General features: G+C 41.8%; 1 protein-coding gene across 8 annotated transcripts in view; it reads right to left on the reverse strand.

Annotated features, from left to right (window-relative positions):
- Nucleotides 1-13,645, reverse strand: part of CACNB2 (calcium voltage-gated channel auxiliary subunit beta 2) — a 393,564-nt gene that overhangs the window by 229,190 nt on the left and 150,729 nt on the right. The window contains exon 1 of one of the 8 annotated variants that reach the window (XM_086714812.1): nucleotides 9,087-10,287. The exons of the other annotated variants lie outside the window; for them this stretch is intronic. Coding sequence (XP_086570938.1) covers nucleotides 9,087-9,167 — 81 coding nt within the window. The 5' untranslated portion in view covers nucleotides 9,168-10,287. Of the gene's footprint in view, nucleotides 1-9,086; nucleotides 10,288-13,645 lie in introns of those variants that run through there. 8 annotated transcript variants of the gene reach the window in all.

A 13,645-nucleotide genomic window follows, 5' to 3' on the forward strand; every position in this document is an offset into this window, starting at 1 on the left:
TCCCAGAGCCGCAAAGCTGATGCGTCCCTGCCGGATGCCACAGGTGTATGCCCCCTCCCCTCCTCCTTGGGTTTGAGAACACTCACAGCAGAGTCTGTTGCGGGGACAGCGGGGACCTTCCCGGTCTTCCCCGCCACTGCTCTCCTCTTTACTCATCCATTCACGCCCCATGGGAAACTGAGAGTGACCACGGGATCTGCTGTCCAAACCACAACACTTGGGGAAACAAAAGTCACTGGTCATCGTTGTTGTGAGGCAACAGGCACGATTTGGGACTTCTGCACACCCTCGTTTGACCAAATCCCTGAAACGGGGTTAATAGGTACTTAGTAGCTTAATTTGAAATCGTCCGCGGTAGAGTCTCTCCGACCCTCTCCCCCCGAAGGCGGCATCCCTGAACGTGTCACCGTCTAGTTGCTGAGAGGGGACGCCCCCCCCCCCCACAGTCCACTCAGCAGTCTCCCCAGCTCAGAAGTACGCAACCCATCCTTGTTCTCCTTCTGCTCTCCCTTCCGTCTCCGTAGAAGGAGGGCTGCCTTGCCCGCCCTTCTCCCGAGGCGGTGGGGCTGCCCGGCTGAAAGGTCTCTCTGGTCTCTGCTGGTCCAGGCAGCTAATGCCCACCGGGCTGCCAAGTAAGGGCTGCAGGAGCAAAACCTCCAACGGGGCACAGACTCAGACTCCTCTGAGCACACTGTGACTTGATCACCCACGGCAAATGGCGTCATCTCTTGATTTCAGGGCACGACTCACAACTGGTCCTCCCCTGCCCGGGCTCTACGTGCCTCAGATGTGGTGTCTAACATGAACTAGGACACAGATCAACACCTCCTCCCAAGAAATGTCACCCCTTCTTATTGGTCTGGATCTGGTGCTTTCAAGGTCACATTTATTTATTTATTTTTGAGAGAGAGAGAGAGAGAGAGAGAGAGAGAGAGAGGTCACATGAGCAGGGAAGGGGCAAAGGGAGAGGGAAAGAAAGAATCTCAAACAGACTGCAGGTTCAGCGTGACGCCCCATGTGGGGCTCAATCTCATGACCGTGAGATCATGACCGGAGCCAACATCAAGAGTCAGACGCTTAACTGACTGAGTCACCCAGGCACCCCTAAAGTTTAGATTTTAATGGTATCTTTCATGCACCTGCTTGAGTTCTGTTTTTAAACCCTCACCAAATAGAAAAAGGAAATAGTTCAGCATATCACTATGTGATTCGGGGGTAATTATTTGATTTTCCTTACCCGTATTTCATCGACCTCCAGGCCTTGATCTTCAGACCCAGGAACACCCAGGCAGAGAGCCAGCCCCACAGGGAAACCTATGTGAAGCTTCTGCATGTAGTGGAGTTGAATCTCTCCCTTACACTCAGACATTAGCTCAGCAAGAACCCTGGAAGAGAAGTTCCACCAGCTGGACGCTCACTGTAGCTCTAAGACCACAGTTCAAACACAAGACAAAGAAGCCAGGGATGAGGGGTGACAGAGGGCCCTGCCTGCAATTCTAGACCCCTCGGTCGTCTTCTCTGGGAAGGGAATCGGTTGCGTTCAAGAAGGCTTAACTTTCTCAACGGACAGAGAGGAATCCATAAAGGGTTTGGTCTGCTGGAGAATGGATGGAAATCTGGGTTTAAGGGAACTTACTGAACAGTAGAAATATTTGGAATGACTTGGAGAGGAGAAAGTTTGGAATTTAGCACTCAGTACAGGGGCTGCTACAGAGTCTAGGAGATTCAAGGCAAGAGATCCCTGAATCAGTGCTATAGTCACGGGATTGGAAAGAAAAGGACGAAGGGAACAAAGTGGAATTTAACAAATTACTTGTGAGTGCTGGCACGATGATAAGTACTTCATGTACGTTATTTTAAAAACATTCCTACCAGGAAAGTTTTATTATCCCCATTTTACAGATGAATAAACTAAACCTCAGGGGTTACTAATATCAAGGTCCAACAGCTGGTGCAAGAAACAACATTTAAAGTCAGAATTTCCCTCTAAAGTAGAATATAATCTGTCAACAATGCTCTGAGCTTGGGTAGATGAGGGAATGTCACCAGGAACAGAAACAAGAAACAGGAAAGCAGAGGATAGGCATTAGTTTGGAGATAGGGAATGATGATTTGTTTCCTTTTAGATGTGTAAGTGCCTTTTAGATGTGTAAGTGAGAACTGTGATTGTTTTTAAAAGGTGCACATTTTAATATATAAAAAAACACAATTACTAACAGCAATTTTCATATCAGTTACATATTTCTTAATGCTTTGTGGCTGGCTATATAAAGCTATATAAATGAGTATTTACTAAAGCCACCTGGCACAATCTCTCAGGTTTCCAAGTCTAGATATAGACTTTATCTATTTATTTTTATTTATTTACTTTTTAGAGACAGAGAGAGAGCTCGAGCTGGGGAGAGGGGCAGAGGGAGGGAGGGAGGGAGGGGGAGGGAGAGAGAGAGAGAGAGAGAGAGAGAGAGAGAGAGAGAGAGAATCTTAGGCAGGCTCCCTGCTTAGCACAGAGCCTGACTCAGGGTTTGATCCCACGAGCCTGGGATCATGACCTGAGCCAAAATCAAGAATCCATCACACAACAAACTGAGCCACGCAGGTACCCTGAGTCTATTCAGAAAAAAGAAAAGAAAAGAAAAGAAAAGAAAAGAAAAGAAAAGAAAAGAAAAGAAAAGAAAAGAAAAGAAAAGAAAAGAAAAGAAAAGAGAAAAAAAATTAAAAAATAAATATATAGGAAGGACAAAAAAAAAAAAAACTGTCTCCACACGTGAAATTCTGGAAGAACCTCAGCGGCTATGAGCAAAAGTAAATACTTTATCTGTATCACTAGACACACTCTGATTTCCTGTCAGTTGTGAGCGAAGGTGAAAAATATTAAAATCTGCACAGGTGTTTGAAATAAGTATAATAAACCTAATGTATCTCAACAAGGAAAAAGAGGGGAGAAAACAACAATAGGGAAGTATTTCCGATGACAGCAGCATATGTTCAGAGCATAAAAAAGGAAAATATAAAATTGGATATTTTCAGAAACTGTTACTGACTGAAAGACCAGTAGTCTAGATACTGCAGTGAAACTTATATATCTAATGAAGTGAAGCCAAGAAGAGATAAATCTCTGACAAAGTCATAATAACACCATTCAACTTTAAGTTCATCAAGACAGACATTAAGTATGTATCAGAGAGGTTAAAAAAAAAACCTCAGAAACTGGTACAGCCACTCTGGAAAACAGTATGGAGGTTCCTCAAAAAACTAAAAATAGAACTACCCTACGACCCAGCAAATGCACTACTCGGCATTTATCCAAGGGATACAGGTGTGCTGTTTCAAAGGGACACATGCACCCCCATGTTTACAACAGCACTATCGACAGTGGCCAAAATATGGAAAGAGCCCAAATGTCCATCGATGGATGAATGGGTAAAGAAGATGTGGTATATATATATATATATAATGGAGTATTACTTGGCAATCAAAAAGAATGAAATCTTACCATCTGCAACTACATGGATGGAACTGGAGGGTATTATGCTAAGTGAAATTAGAGAAAGACAAATATCATATGACTTCACTTGTATGAGGACGTTAACAAAACAGATGAACATAAGGGAAGGGAAGCAAAAATAACATCAAAACAAGGAAGGGGACAAAACATAAGAGACTCTTAAATATGGAGAATAAACAGAGGGTTGTTGGAGGGGTTTTGGGAGGTGGGAGGGGCTAAGTGGGTAAAGGGCATTAAGGAAGCTACTCCTGAAATCATTGTTGCACTATAGGCTAACTTGGATGTAAATTTACAAATTAATTAATTAAAAAAAACTCAGAAGATTAGTGAATCCTTGACAACCTGAATAAGACATTTATATGGAAATAAGATGAAATATAGAGTCAACTGACCAAGGAGGGGAGATAGAGTTTCTTGCTGGAGGACAGATAGCTTTTCCACGTCAGAAACCTATTAGGGTGCCATCCTATTTGTAGTATATTTCATTTTCATGTTCGTCTTTTAGCTAACTTCTAGTAACATGTATTTTATAAGATAATAACGGTGCATTCTTAATGCATTTGCTAGGAGCATCTCTATCAAGAAATAGACAGCAGACCTCAAAGTTCTGAGTTCTTACTTAATCTCTAGCACTCTGTTAGGAGAATATAATTCATTTATGTCCTTTATAGCCTGCCTTCATTTTTTTACATAAATTTTATTTTTGCTTTTTATGGTACAAAGTAAAAAAACAGAAAAGCAGCTAATGAAATATACTACCTAATATATAGAAATAATAATTTTAAAGGGGATCACAGGTTTGGGATGTCAGAAACTTGAGTGTGATTGATTTCAGCTCTTGAGAATTAAAAGAACGACAAGGAAGTTTGCTCAGTGACTGGATCCTAAGTCGGGTCTTTTATTTCTGTATTTTCAGGGCAGAGCAACTTTTCAACAAAGTAGGTCAGTCTGGCATAAAGTCACATCTACAGCCTTAAGGGGTCCATACAGCTTTAATGAACAAATGCCCACATGACCATGTCTCAAAACCCAGACTTCTGAAAGAATTTTTTATAGTCAAAGAATATGTGGAGATTCCACAATAAAGTTTCATATTGTGTACCTAACTGTATCCTGACAAAAAGTAAAAATTGTTACTGGGAGGGGCGCTTGGGTGGCTCAGTCGGTTAAGCGTCCAACTCTTGATTTCAGCTCAGGTCATGAACTCACAGTTCATGAATTTGAGCCCTGCATCCGGCTCTGCACTGACAGAGCAGAGCCTGCTTGGGGATTCTCTCTCCCTCTCTTTCTCCCCCTCCCCTGCTCATGTGCGCTCTCTCTGTCTCTCTCTCTCAAAATAAACAAATAAGCTTTAAAATTTTTATTAAAAAACTGTCATTGGGAAAGCTGTGTTCCATAGATCTGAATCCTTGTCCCTAAATATTCTTTATTTTTTTTAAAGTTTTTTAAATGTTCATTCATTTTTGAGACACACAGAGAGAGCGTGAGTAGTGGAGGGGCAGAGAGAGGGGGAGACACAGAATCCAAAGCAGGCTCCAGGCTCTAAGCTGTCAGCACATAGCCTGATGTGGGACTCAAACTCACGAAATGGGAGATCATGACCTGAGCTGAAATCAGATGCTTAACCCGCTGAGCCACCCAGGCACCCCTATTCTTTCTTGATACTATCTTTTTTTTTATGTTTATTTATTTTTGACAGAGAGAGACAGACAGAGCTTGAGCAGGGGAGGGGCAGAGAGAGAGGGAGACATAGAATCCGAAGCAGGCTCCAGGCTCTGAGCTGTTAGCACAGAGCCCGACGCAGGGCTCCAACTCACAGACCGCGAGATCATGACCTGAGCCGAAATCGGACGTTCAACCGACTGAGCCACCCAGGCGCCCCTCTAGATACTATCTTTAACATTACTTTAAAATTTGTTCTAATTTCTGTTACTCCAAAAACATCATTATGCTTATTTGTAAAACTCTCAACAACATTAAAAAATAAACAAACTTCTGAACTCTAAAGGGCCATAACACTTTTTGGGTGAACTACAGTGTGTTATGCTAAGCGAAATAAGTGAGTCAGAGAAAGACAAATATCATATGATTTCACTCATATGTGGAAATTTAAGATACAAAACAGATGAACATAAGGGAAGGGAAGCAAAAATAAGATAAAAACAGAGAGGGAGACAAACCATAAGAGACTCATATCCAGAGAACAAACTGAGGGCTGCTGGCTGGGTGTTGGGTGGGGGGGATGGGCTAAATGGGTGATGGGCAAGACAGAGGGCACTTGTTGGGGTGAGCCCTGGGTGTTGTACGTAAGTGATGAATCACTAAATTCTATTCCTGTAATCATTATTATACTGTATGTTAACTAACGGATTTAAATTAAAAAAATAAATTTAAAAAAAGGAAATAAAGAACCAAAGGGGAAAAAAAGGGCCATAACATGTTCTATCAAGCATGAATGTGCCATGATGATCCGTTCCCTCCCCTTTCTTTGTGCTGTCTGTAACCTTTATTTGGCAAGTGTGGTGACTGCTGTCCTAGGAAGCCTCTGCATACCTCCAGTCTCTGAGATTTGAATAGAGGCATTGAGATCTGCCCTGGAATCCCCTGTGAAACAGTTACCAAAGATATAAAAAGTGCATACAGGAGGCACAAAGCAATTTTAAGAATGTCCCTGCAGCCCAGCCATGCTAGCATACTCCAGGTACGTTCCTGCTCAGGACCTTGGTACCTGAACGTTCCTTTGCTGGGAATACTTGGTTCCTACATTCCCACATGGCTGGTTCTGTTACCTTCTTGAAGTATTTGCTCAAATAGTTTGACCAAGGAATTGGCAACCCCCCCCCCCCCCTCAATTCCTGGCAGTTTCTAAGCCAGTCCCTGCTCTAGTTTATTCACCACATCGCACAGTGCTTATGTGTTTGCTTTTTGTCTGTCTCCTTTCACTAAAATGTGAGCTCAGGGCAGACGGGGATTTTTGAGGATCTTATTCACTGCTGTTTCCTCAGTGCTGAGAATATCACAGAAGAGGCGTCCAGTAAATTTTTGTGGAATGATCGTCGAACCCGCACAGCAAAAGGACCTGCTAACCCTCACATCTCAAGAGAAGCAGGTAGTTGCTGTTCTTACTCATTTTAGAGCCAGGGAAACTCTCGGGAACGATAGGAGCAGGTGCCCAGGAAACATACTGCCTTAGAGGGCGCCCCACAAAAAGAAAGTGGCGTTTCCCTACGGATTGTGATATCTGGCAATACGTGTTCGTGTTTACCAGACGGGGCAAGGCATATCTAAGGAATACTCAAGACGAACCAGGGGGAGAGAGATAGAAGACCCACTCTCTCCAAAGAGAGGTTGCCTGTTTGGTTTCAGATGAGATGAATCGTTTTATTCTTCTCTTGACTTCAAGTCTAAATAAATGCTCGAATGGAAAGTGGCCAATGGCAAAGGCAGGACTACCAGATACATTTCCCTCCACATAGCCAAAAAACCCAGAGAAATGTCATCCAATGCCTAAAACAAGCACACTGATTAAATCCGAAGCGAAGGTCAACATCCAAAGGTGTCTGTCTGTGCCCTATATTTAAAATAAGTCATTTCATAACACCAATGAACAGTCAGTGTTGGTTCACCGCACAATCAGCGCACACGAACCAAATTACTATATTCTCTGTATGTAACAGTAATTCAACTCCTAAACTTTGCTTCTGACAAGCCCGGGTACAGTGACATTTATACATTTATACAGTGGAATAGACAGCGAAAACTATAACCTAAGAAAATACAAGTATCCCGACTCTATTAAAATATCAGTTTTTACATTTTTAGCCAACAACTTGAACTTTTAACAAAATACTGGCATAACTGAGTCTGAAGGAAACCAGACGCGATGGTGATCGAAGCTTATAAAATGGTTCGAGTTTTGCCCTCACAGCAGAAACACCCCATTAGGCAGACACTGCTTTGGGGGAAATAATCTTTTCGAAGGGATTAATCGGAGGAGGGAGGGGATATACTTTTGCAACTACTCCTTTCTTTGGTGTTTACGTACTGGGAGAAAGTGGCAGAGACCCAACTGGAAATCAGAATTAGCTGCTGGAGCCATCCTTACAGAGTGGGAAAGAAACTCAGTGAATAGGCCACGAGTCTGTGAATCATACCCCTTGGTTATACTGGGATGAGACGAAAAACCAACAGCGGCAAGAGCATTGAGACAAAGAATACCAATGTTAATTTCTGACAATGAACAACTGGCAAAAAATGTTGCCAGTTGTTTGAAATAATGGGGGGAATTGTGTTTCAAACTAAGATACAGCTCTTTTCCTTAAGTAGTATACAGAACAACCGTCAAGAAAAGCAATCAGTCGGGGTGCCTGGGTGGCTCAGTCGGTGAAGCGTCCGACTTCGGCTCAGGTCGTGATCTCACGGTCCGTGAGTTTGAGCCCCGCGTCGGGCTCTGTGCTGGAAGCTCTGAGCCTGGAGCCTGTCTCAGATTCTGTGTCTCCCTCTCTCTGACCCTCCCCTGTTCATACTCTGTCTCTCTTTGTCTCAAAAATAAATAAACGTTAAAAAAAATTATTAAAAAAAAAAAAAGAAAAGAAATCAGTCACCATTTTCAAGTATGTACTGTGCTCTTTCATGGAAAGAAAGAAAGGCCTAATCAGCTAGATTTCAAATTAAGGCAGTAAAAATAGAATCATTTATTTTCCCCGAGTTACTTTAAGCAAAGACCACAATCATAAATCTAATAAAGTCTGCAATGAATATGGTTGGGTTGCACGTGCCGGTGCCGGCTAAAAACATTGGTGTTCGAGACCCAACTTTATACGGAGAGTACAAGGGAATCCATTTGCCTGTTAATTTTAATGTATCAAGCTCGCTAAACATGATAGCAGAGAATGAAAGCCACTTGTTTAAGAGTTTACAGATTGTTCTCATTATTTTAAGCTCAATATAATATATTTTGTACTTTTGTAGGAAACTAACTTGAAACAACATTCAAGAGTCAAACTTGATTAGGATTAACATGTCATGTTATTCCTGGAATGTTAAATTTTCCTCGTACGTGTCCATTATTGATTGACAGAATTTAATCAGACGTGTAAAACTGAGAAATAACTATTGCTATCGCGCTTCGAAGGACAAAAACGGGAACGGTAGGCCCAAATAATGAAAACTCTGCACATCCTACCCGTAAAATTTGACTTAATACTATCAATCTATGTTATCTTTACTGAGCACGAACAGTTAAAAACATCTTCAAACCAGCCTTGACCTTGCATTGATGCATGTTAAATTCTGGGTATAGATGTGAATCCGAAGCAACTTAAAAGTGGCAAGACGAACCGAGAGTTTACATGTGTTATAGTTCATATTTTAGCAAGCACACCTGTCATCGTCCATATTTTAGCAAGCACACCGCCAGGCTTTTGCCAAAGGATTCCTAACACTAATAAAGACACTTCTACGCTTCTCTAAGGCGAACACTTTCTGAAAGTCTCCCAAACACTTCTACTGACAGGAAACCACGAGAGGTCTTTCAGTTTTCAAATTATATCTTAAGACATATAAAATCGTATCTACTTACCCAGGAGACATTTTTACCCTTAGGTGGTTTTAGCATGGCAACCTGCAGTATCGAGGTGGCCAAAAACAGTTTCACCAACATGGAAAATCCAACGGAGTATATTCCAAATGTCTTTGTTACCCAAATGCAAAAAGTTCCCTGGTTTGCCAGACACGGATGTCATAAGTAACAACGAAGATGACCTTCAGGTAACCCATTCTTCTTCTCAGGACTAAGCATGTGAACACACACATAACAGATCACTACTTTAATCACTCCGTATGTGGAGGCGGGAGCCGCAACATGTGTTATCTTCTCTACAGCCGCAAAAATCCGCAGTGGGCTACTTCCTTAAAAAAACAACACCTGAATCCATGTGGAAAAGTCCAAAATCACAGAGGAATTCCTCCCTCAGCTGCTGAAGTGCAATTCCCAGTTGCTCCCCAAGCTTAAATGGAAAGCTTGCCGGTGAGGGCTTGCAATCACTAGCAAGGGGAATAGTGAAAGTAAGCACTTAGGAGACCTTGCAAGGTTAGCTGCTGGTGGCATCCATTTTAGGAGGCGCCTGGCTCCAGGGCTGCCCAGAGGAGAAAGAGAATGCAGAGCTCAGTTTCAATAAATAATACATAGTCTCAGGTACAATGTGTACCTGTAAGTACCTTCTGCGCAGCCTCACGGAGGAACTGCTCTCTCCGTGGTCCCGGAGACTCACAGTGCACCTGTTGTGGCTAAAACTGCTCCGTGCAAAGGCTGGTCTCCTAACAACCAGCAACATTTGTTTATAAGGTAAGAAAAATAGAAGCCCCAGGGGGGAGCAATTTAGAAGCCCCAGATGGAAGAGCAAGGCTGGAAATCAGTGTTGGCTCTCCTCCCTTTGTTTCTGTGTCCTTGCGTCCCTTTTCTTTTACCTCCTGTCAATCTAGATTAACCAAGCAGATCCAGGCTAAATTTTGCTACTATCAGTAGTGATTAGTGTGAGTTGATGAAATCGGATTATACAGGCGGACCTCTGCCTTCTCCCTCAGCAAGCCACACCAGGCGACTGGAACAACACCGTGCTGTGGTCCTTCTCTTCACCAGGCGGAAGCATTCTGGAAGGTTCTGCAGGAGGGAATCTGTGAGCAAGGGAAAACCTGGCCACCTGAAGCTGCACAGACACAAATGGAGGGGGAACAAACCATCTACTTCACTTTTTACTTCGTTTTTCTTCCAAATTCTAAATGTTCTCTCAGATTGAAAGTTCAATCACGACAGGGGTGCCTGGGTGGCGCAGTCGGTTAAGCGTCCAACTTCAGCCAGGTCACGATCTCGCGGTCCGTGAGTTCGAGCCCCACGTCAGGCTCTGGGCTGATGGCTCGGAGCCTGGAGCCTGTTTCCGATTCTGTGTCTCCCTCTCTCTCTGCCCCTCCCCCGTTCATGCTCTGTCTCTCTCTGTCCCAAAAATAAATAAATGTTGAAAAAAAAAAATTTAAAAAAAAAAAAAGAAAGTTAAATCACGATCAAAGAAACGCACGGCATTTTTTCCATTTCACTGAAAATTTTTTTCCTAGCAGACTGACCATCTTGGCCAAGAGATTGAGGTCACACAAGACTACAGAAGGGGCTGGGAATCAGAAGTCCTTTTCCTGATCATCTACTACATGACCGGCATGGCCTAAGGGAATTTACATATACTCAGGTCCAAGCAATCCTGGAAGTAGGTATTAATATGAACACTTTAAAAATGAGGAATTAGGATTTAGAGATATTCAATACCTTTCAATGAGGACCCACTGAGCCAAAGCAATGCTTTCTAGACTTCTCTCTCTCTCTGAAATCAAATGGCATCTGGATTTTTTTCTTTGGGTCTTTTCCAATCTCGAAGAATTTATATATATGTATTTTTAAAGACCATATGTTTCCCTTAAGTGTCTAAGAATTCTGTGGAATTATGGTTCCTACTTATTTTGAAAATAATAATGTTCTATGGTTCCTCACAAGAAATACAGCTGTCCCTTGAACAACATGGCTTTGAACTGATCAGATCCACTTATACAGGGGTATTTTTTTTTCAATACAGTACGGTACTATAAATGTCATTTCTCTTCCTTGCGATTTTCCTAACGATATGTTCTTTTCTCTAGCTTACTTTCTTGTCAGAATACAGTCTACAATACATAGAACATACAAAAAATGTGGTAGTTGACTGTGTCATCCGTATGGCTTTCTGTCAACAGCACACAATTAGCAGTGAGGTTTGGGAGGTGTCAACGGTTACGTGCAGATTTTCAACTGTGTGGGTGGTTGGCTACCCTCACCCCCACATTATTCAAAGGTCAACTGTATCTTCGATTACATTTTTGTAAAGTATAAAGCCACAAAGATGAGGGCTACAGTGAGCCACATGAAGATCAGTGCTACAGGCAAAGGGTCTAAATGACTGGTGATTCTGTGCTGTACATTCAACAGATTTAGTAATAAGAGCCAACATTTATTAAAATGTTCGATATGGTAAGTATTTTACCATTTTTATCTTACTCAAAACAACAACGACCTCATCAAGTTGATTCCTCATGATTCTGGACGGTTTTGGTAGAGGCAGTATTAATCAATATTGAATTTTAAAATAAAATTATTTATTAAAATACATTAACAATGATTATTTTTTTAATGTTTATTTATTTTTGAGAGAGAGTGAGAGAGACAGAGCACACGCAGGGGAGGGGCAGGGAGAGAGGGAGACACAGAATCCGAAGCAGGCTCCAGGCTCCAAGCTGTCAGCACAGAGCCGGATGCAGGGCTGGAACCCACAGACCGTGAGACCGTGAGCTGAGCCAAAGTCAGACGCTTAACCGACTGAGCCATCCATGTGCCCCAACAATTATTAAAATTTTAAATTATTCTGAAGATTTTATTTTCAAGTAATCTGTACCCCCAACGTGGGGCTTGAACTCACAACACCGAGATCAAGAGTCACACGCTCTACAGACTGAACCAGCCAGGTGCCCCCAAGTTTTAAATGTTTTAAAAGAAAAACCTGACGTTACAATTAAATGACCAACATGAGCTGAATTTTCAACCAATTCAAAATCAGAAAAAGATTTTAGATAGACATGAACATGGAGATAACAAGGATTTTTGAAATAAAAGAAACTTCCTTTGAGTGTCTTGTGAGTCTGCGTGCGTGAGTAAATCGCATCTGGCTTATTGTGCTATAAACCCCGTAAGGACATGGCTCATGTCTACTATATTCTTTTCTCTTCAGGGAATACAGTACTCACAGTTGCTCAATAACTGTTGTTGACTAATCGGGTACAATTCCACTATGAATTTTAAAACCGTGCTTTGAACATAATTTTCTTTTAACATTTTCTGCAATGTAATCCTGTTGAAAAATAGATAAAGCAACTTGGGACCTGATGTTTTGACTAAAACATGAATGCCAGCAGTTACTTAGATCTGAATTTTTGGATTTTAAATTTTCTCACAATCATAAAGGGCTATCTGGCACAAGTTTACTGTTCTTACTGTGTAAAAAGTAAGACCAGACCATGTAACTCCAGTCATATTTAATCTCAGATCCTTCTAGAAATATTTGGCTTCGAACTACAACTAAACTTTTGGTCCTTGGAACTGTGATGGTCCGCTGTTGTTATCGGTTGAATTATATCCCCCCAAAAAGGTATGTTTAGGTTCTAACCCCCAGTACCTCACAACGTGACTTTATTTGGAAGTAAATTCTTTATAGGGGTAATCAGTTAAAATGAGGTCATTAGGGTGGGCCCTAATCCAATGGGACTGGTGTCATTACTGGTGTCTATGCAAACGTGAACATAGAGACAGACATGCACAAAGGGAAGAAAAGGTGAAGACACAGAAGACGGCCATGTGATTGGAGGATGGTATCTACCAGCCAAGGAACATCAAGGATTGCCAGCAAACCCCAGAAGAGGTATTTGCTGGAAGAGGCAAAGAAGGATTCTCTCCTAGAGCCACAGAGAGAGCATGGCCCTACTGATACGTCCTTGGACACAGAGCCTCCAGACTGTAAGAATATATTTCCGTTGTTTTAAGCCACTGGCTTTTTGGAATTTAGAGCAGGCCTAGCAAACTAATACAGATGTCAATTCAATAATTCCTCCTTTCTTTTTCTTTTCAATGACTCTTTGGAGTATTCCAAACTTCTTCCATTAATTTCACTGTAGAACCTTAAAGGAAAAAAATGCCATACTTTATGTTTAAAACTTGAGTTTTAAAGTATACCTATATTATTTTATGTATTTGACTTACAATTTACATTAATTAAGAGGCTATCTGCACGTTTCACACATGAGGTCCCTTAACGTGGGGCTTTGGGAGCCCAAGGAGTCCATGAATGAATAAAATCTAGGGAGTTCATGAACTTGAATGGAAAATCACTGCATCTTCTTCTCAGTAATTCTGACTGAAATTTAGCATTTCTCTCAGTTATGAATGTTAGCAACAAACTAGAGTAGGATTAACAGTACCTGTGATGTCAGCCACGGGAATCATGCATATTTTCATGTCAGATTATAACTGTTTCAGGTATCTTGAAATATGTCCATCCTCTAGTTTATGAT

Source organism: Puma concolor, chromosome B4, assembly GCF_028749965.1.
Source record: "Puma concolor isolate L17-30 chromosome B4, mPumCon1.1.hap2, whole genome shotgun sequence".
Taxonomy (NCBI): Eukaryota; Metazoa; Chordata; class Mammalia; order Carnivora; family Felidae; genus Puma; species Puma concolor.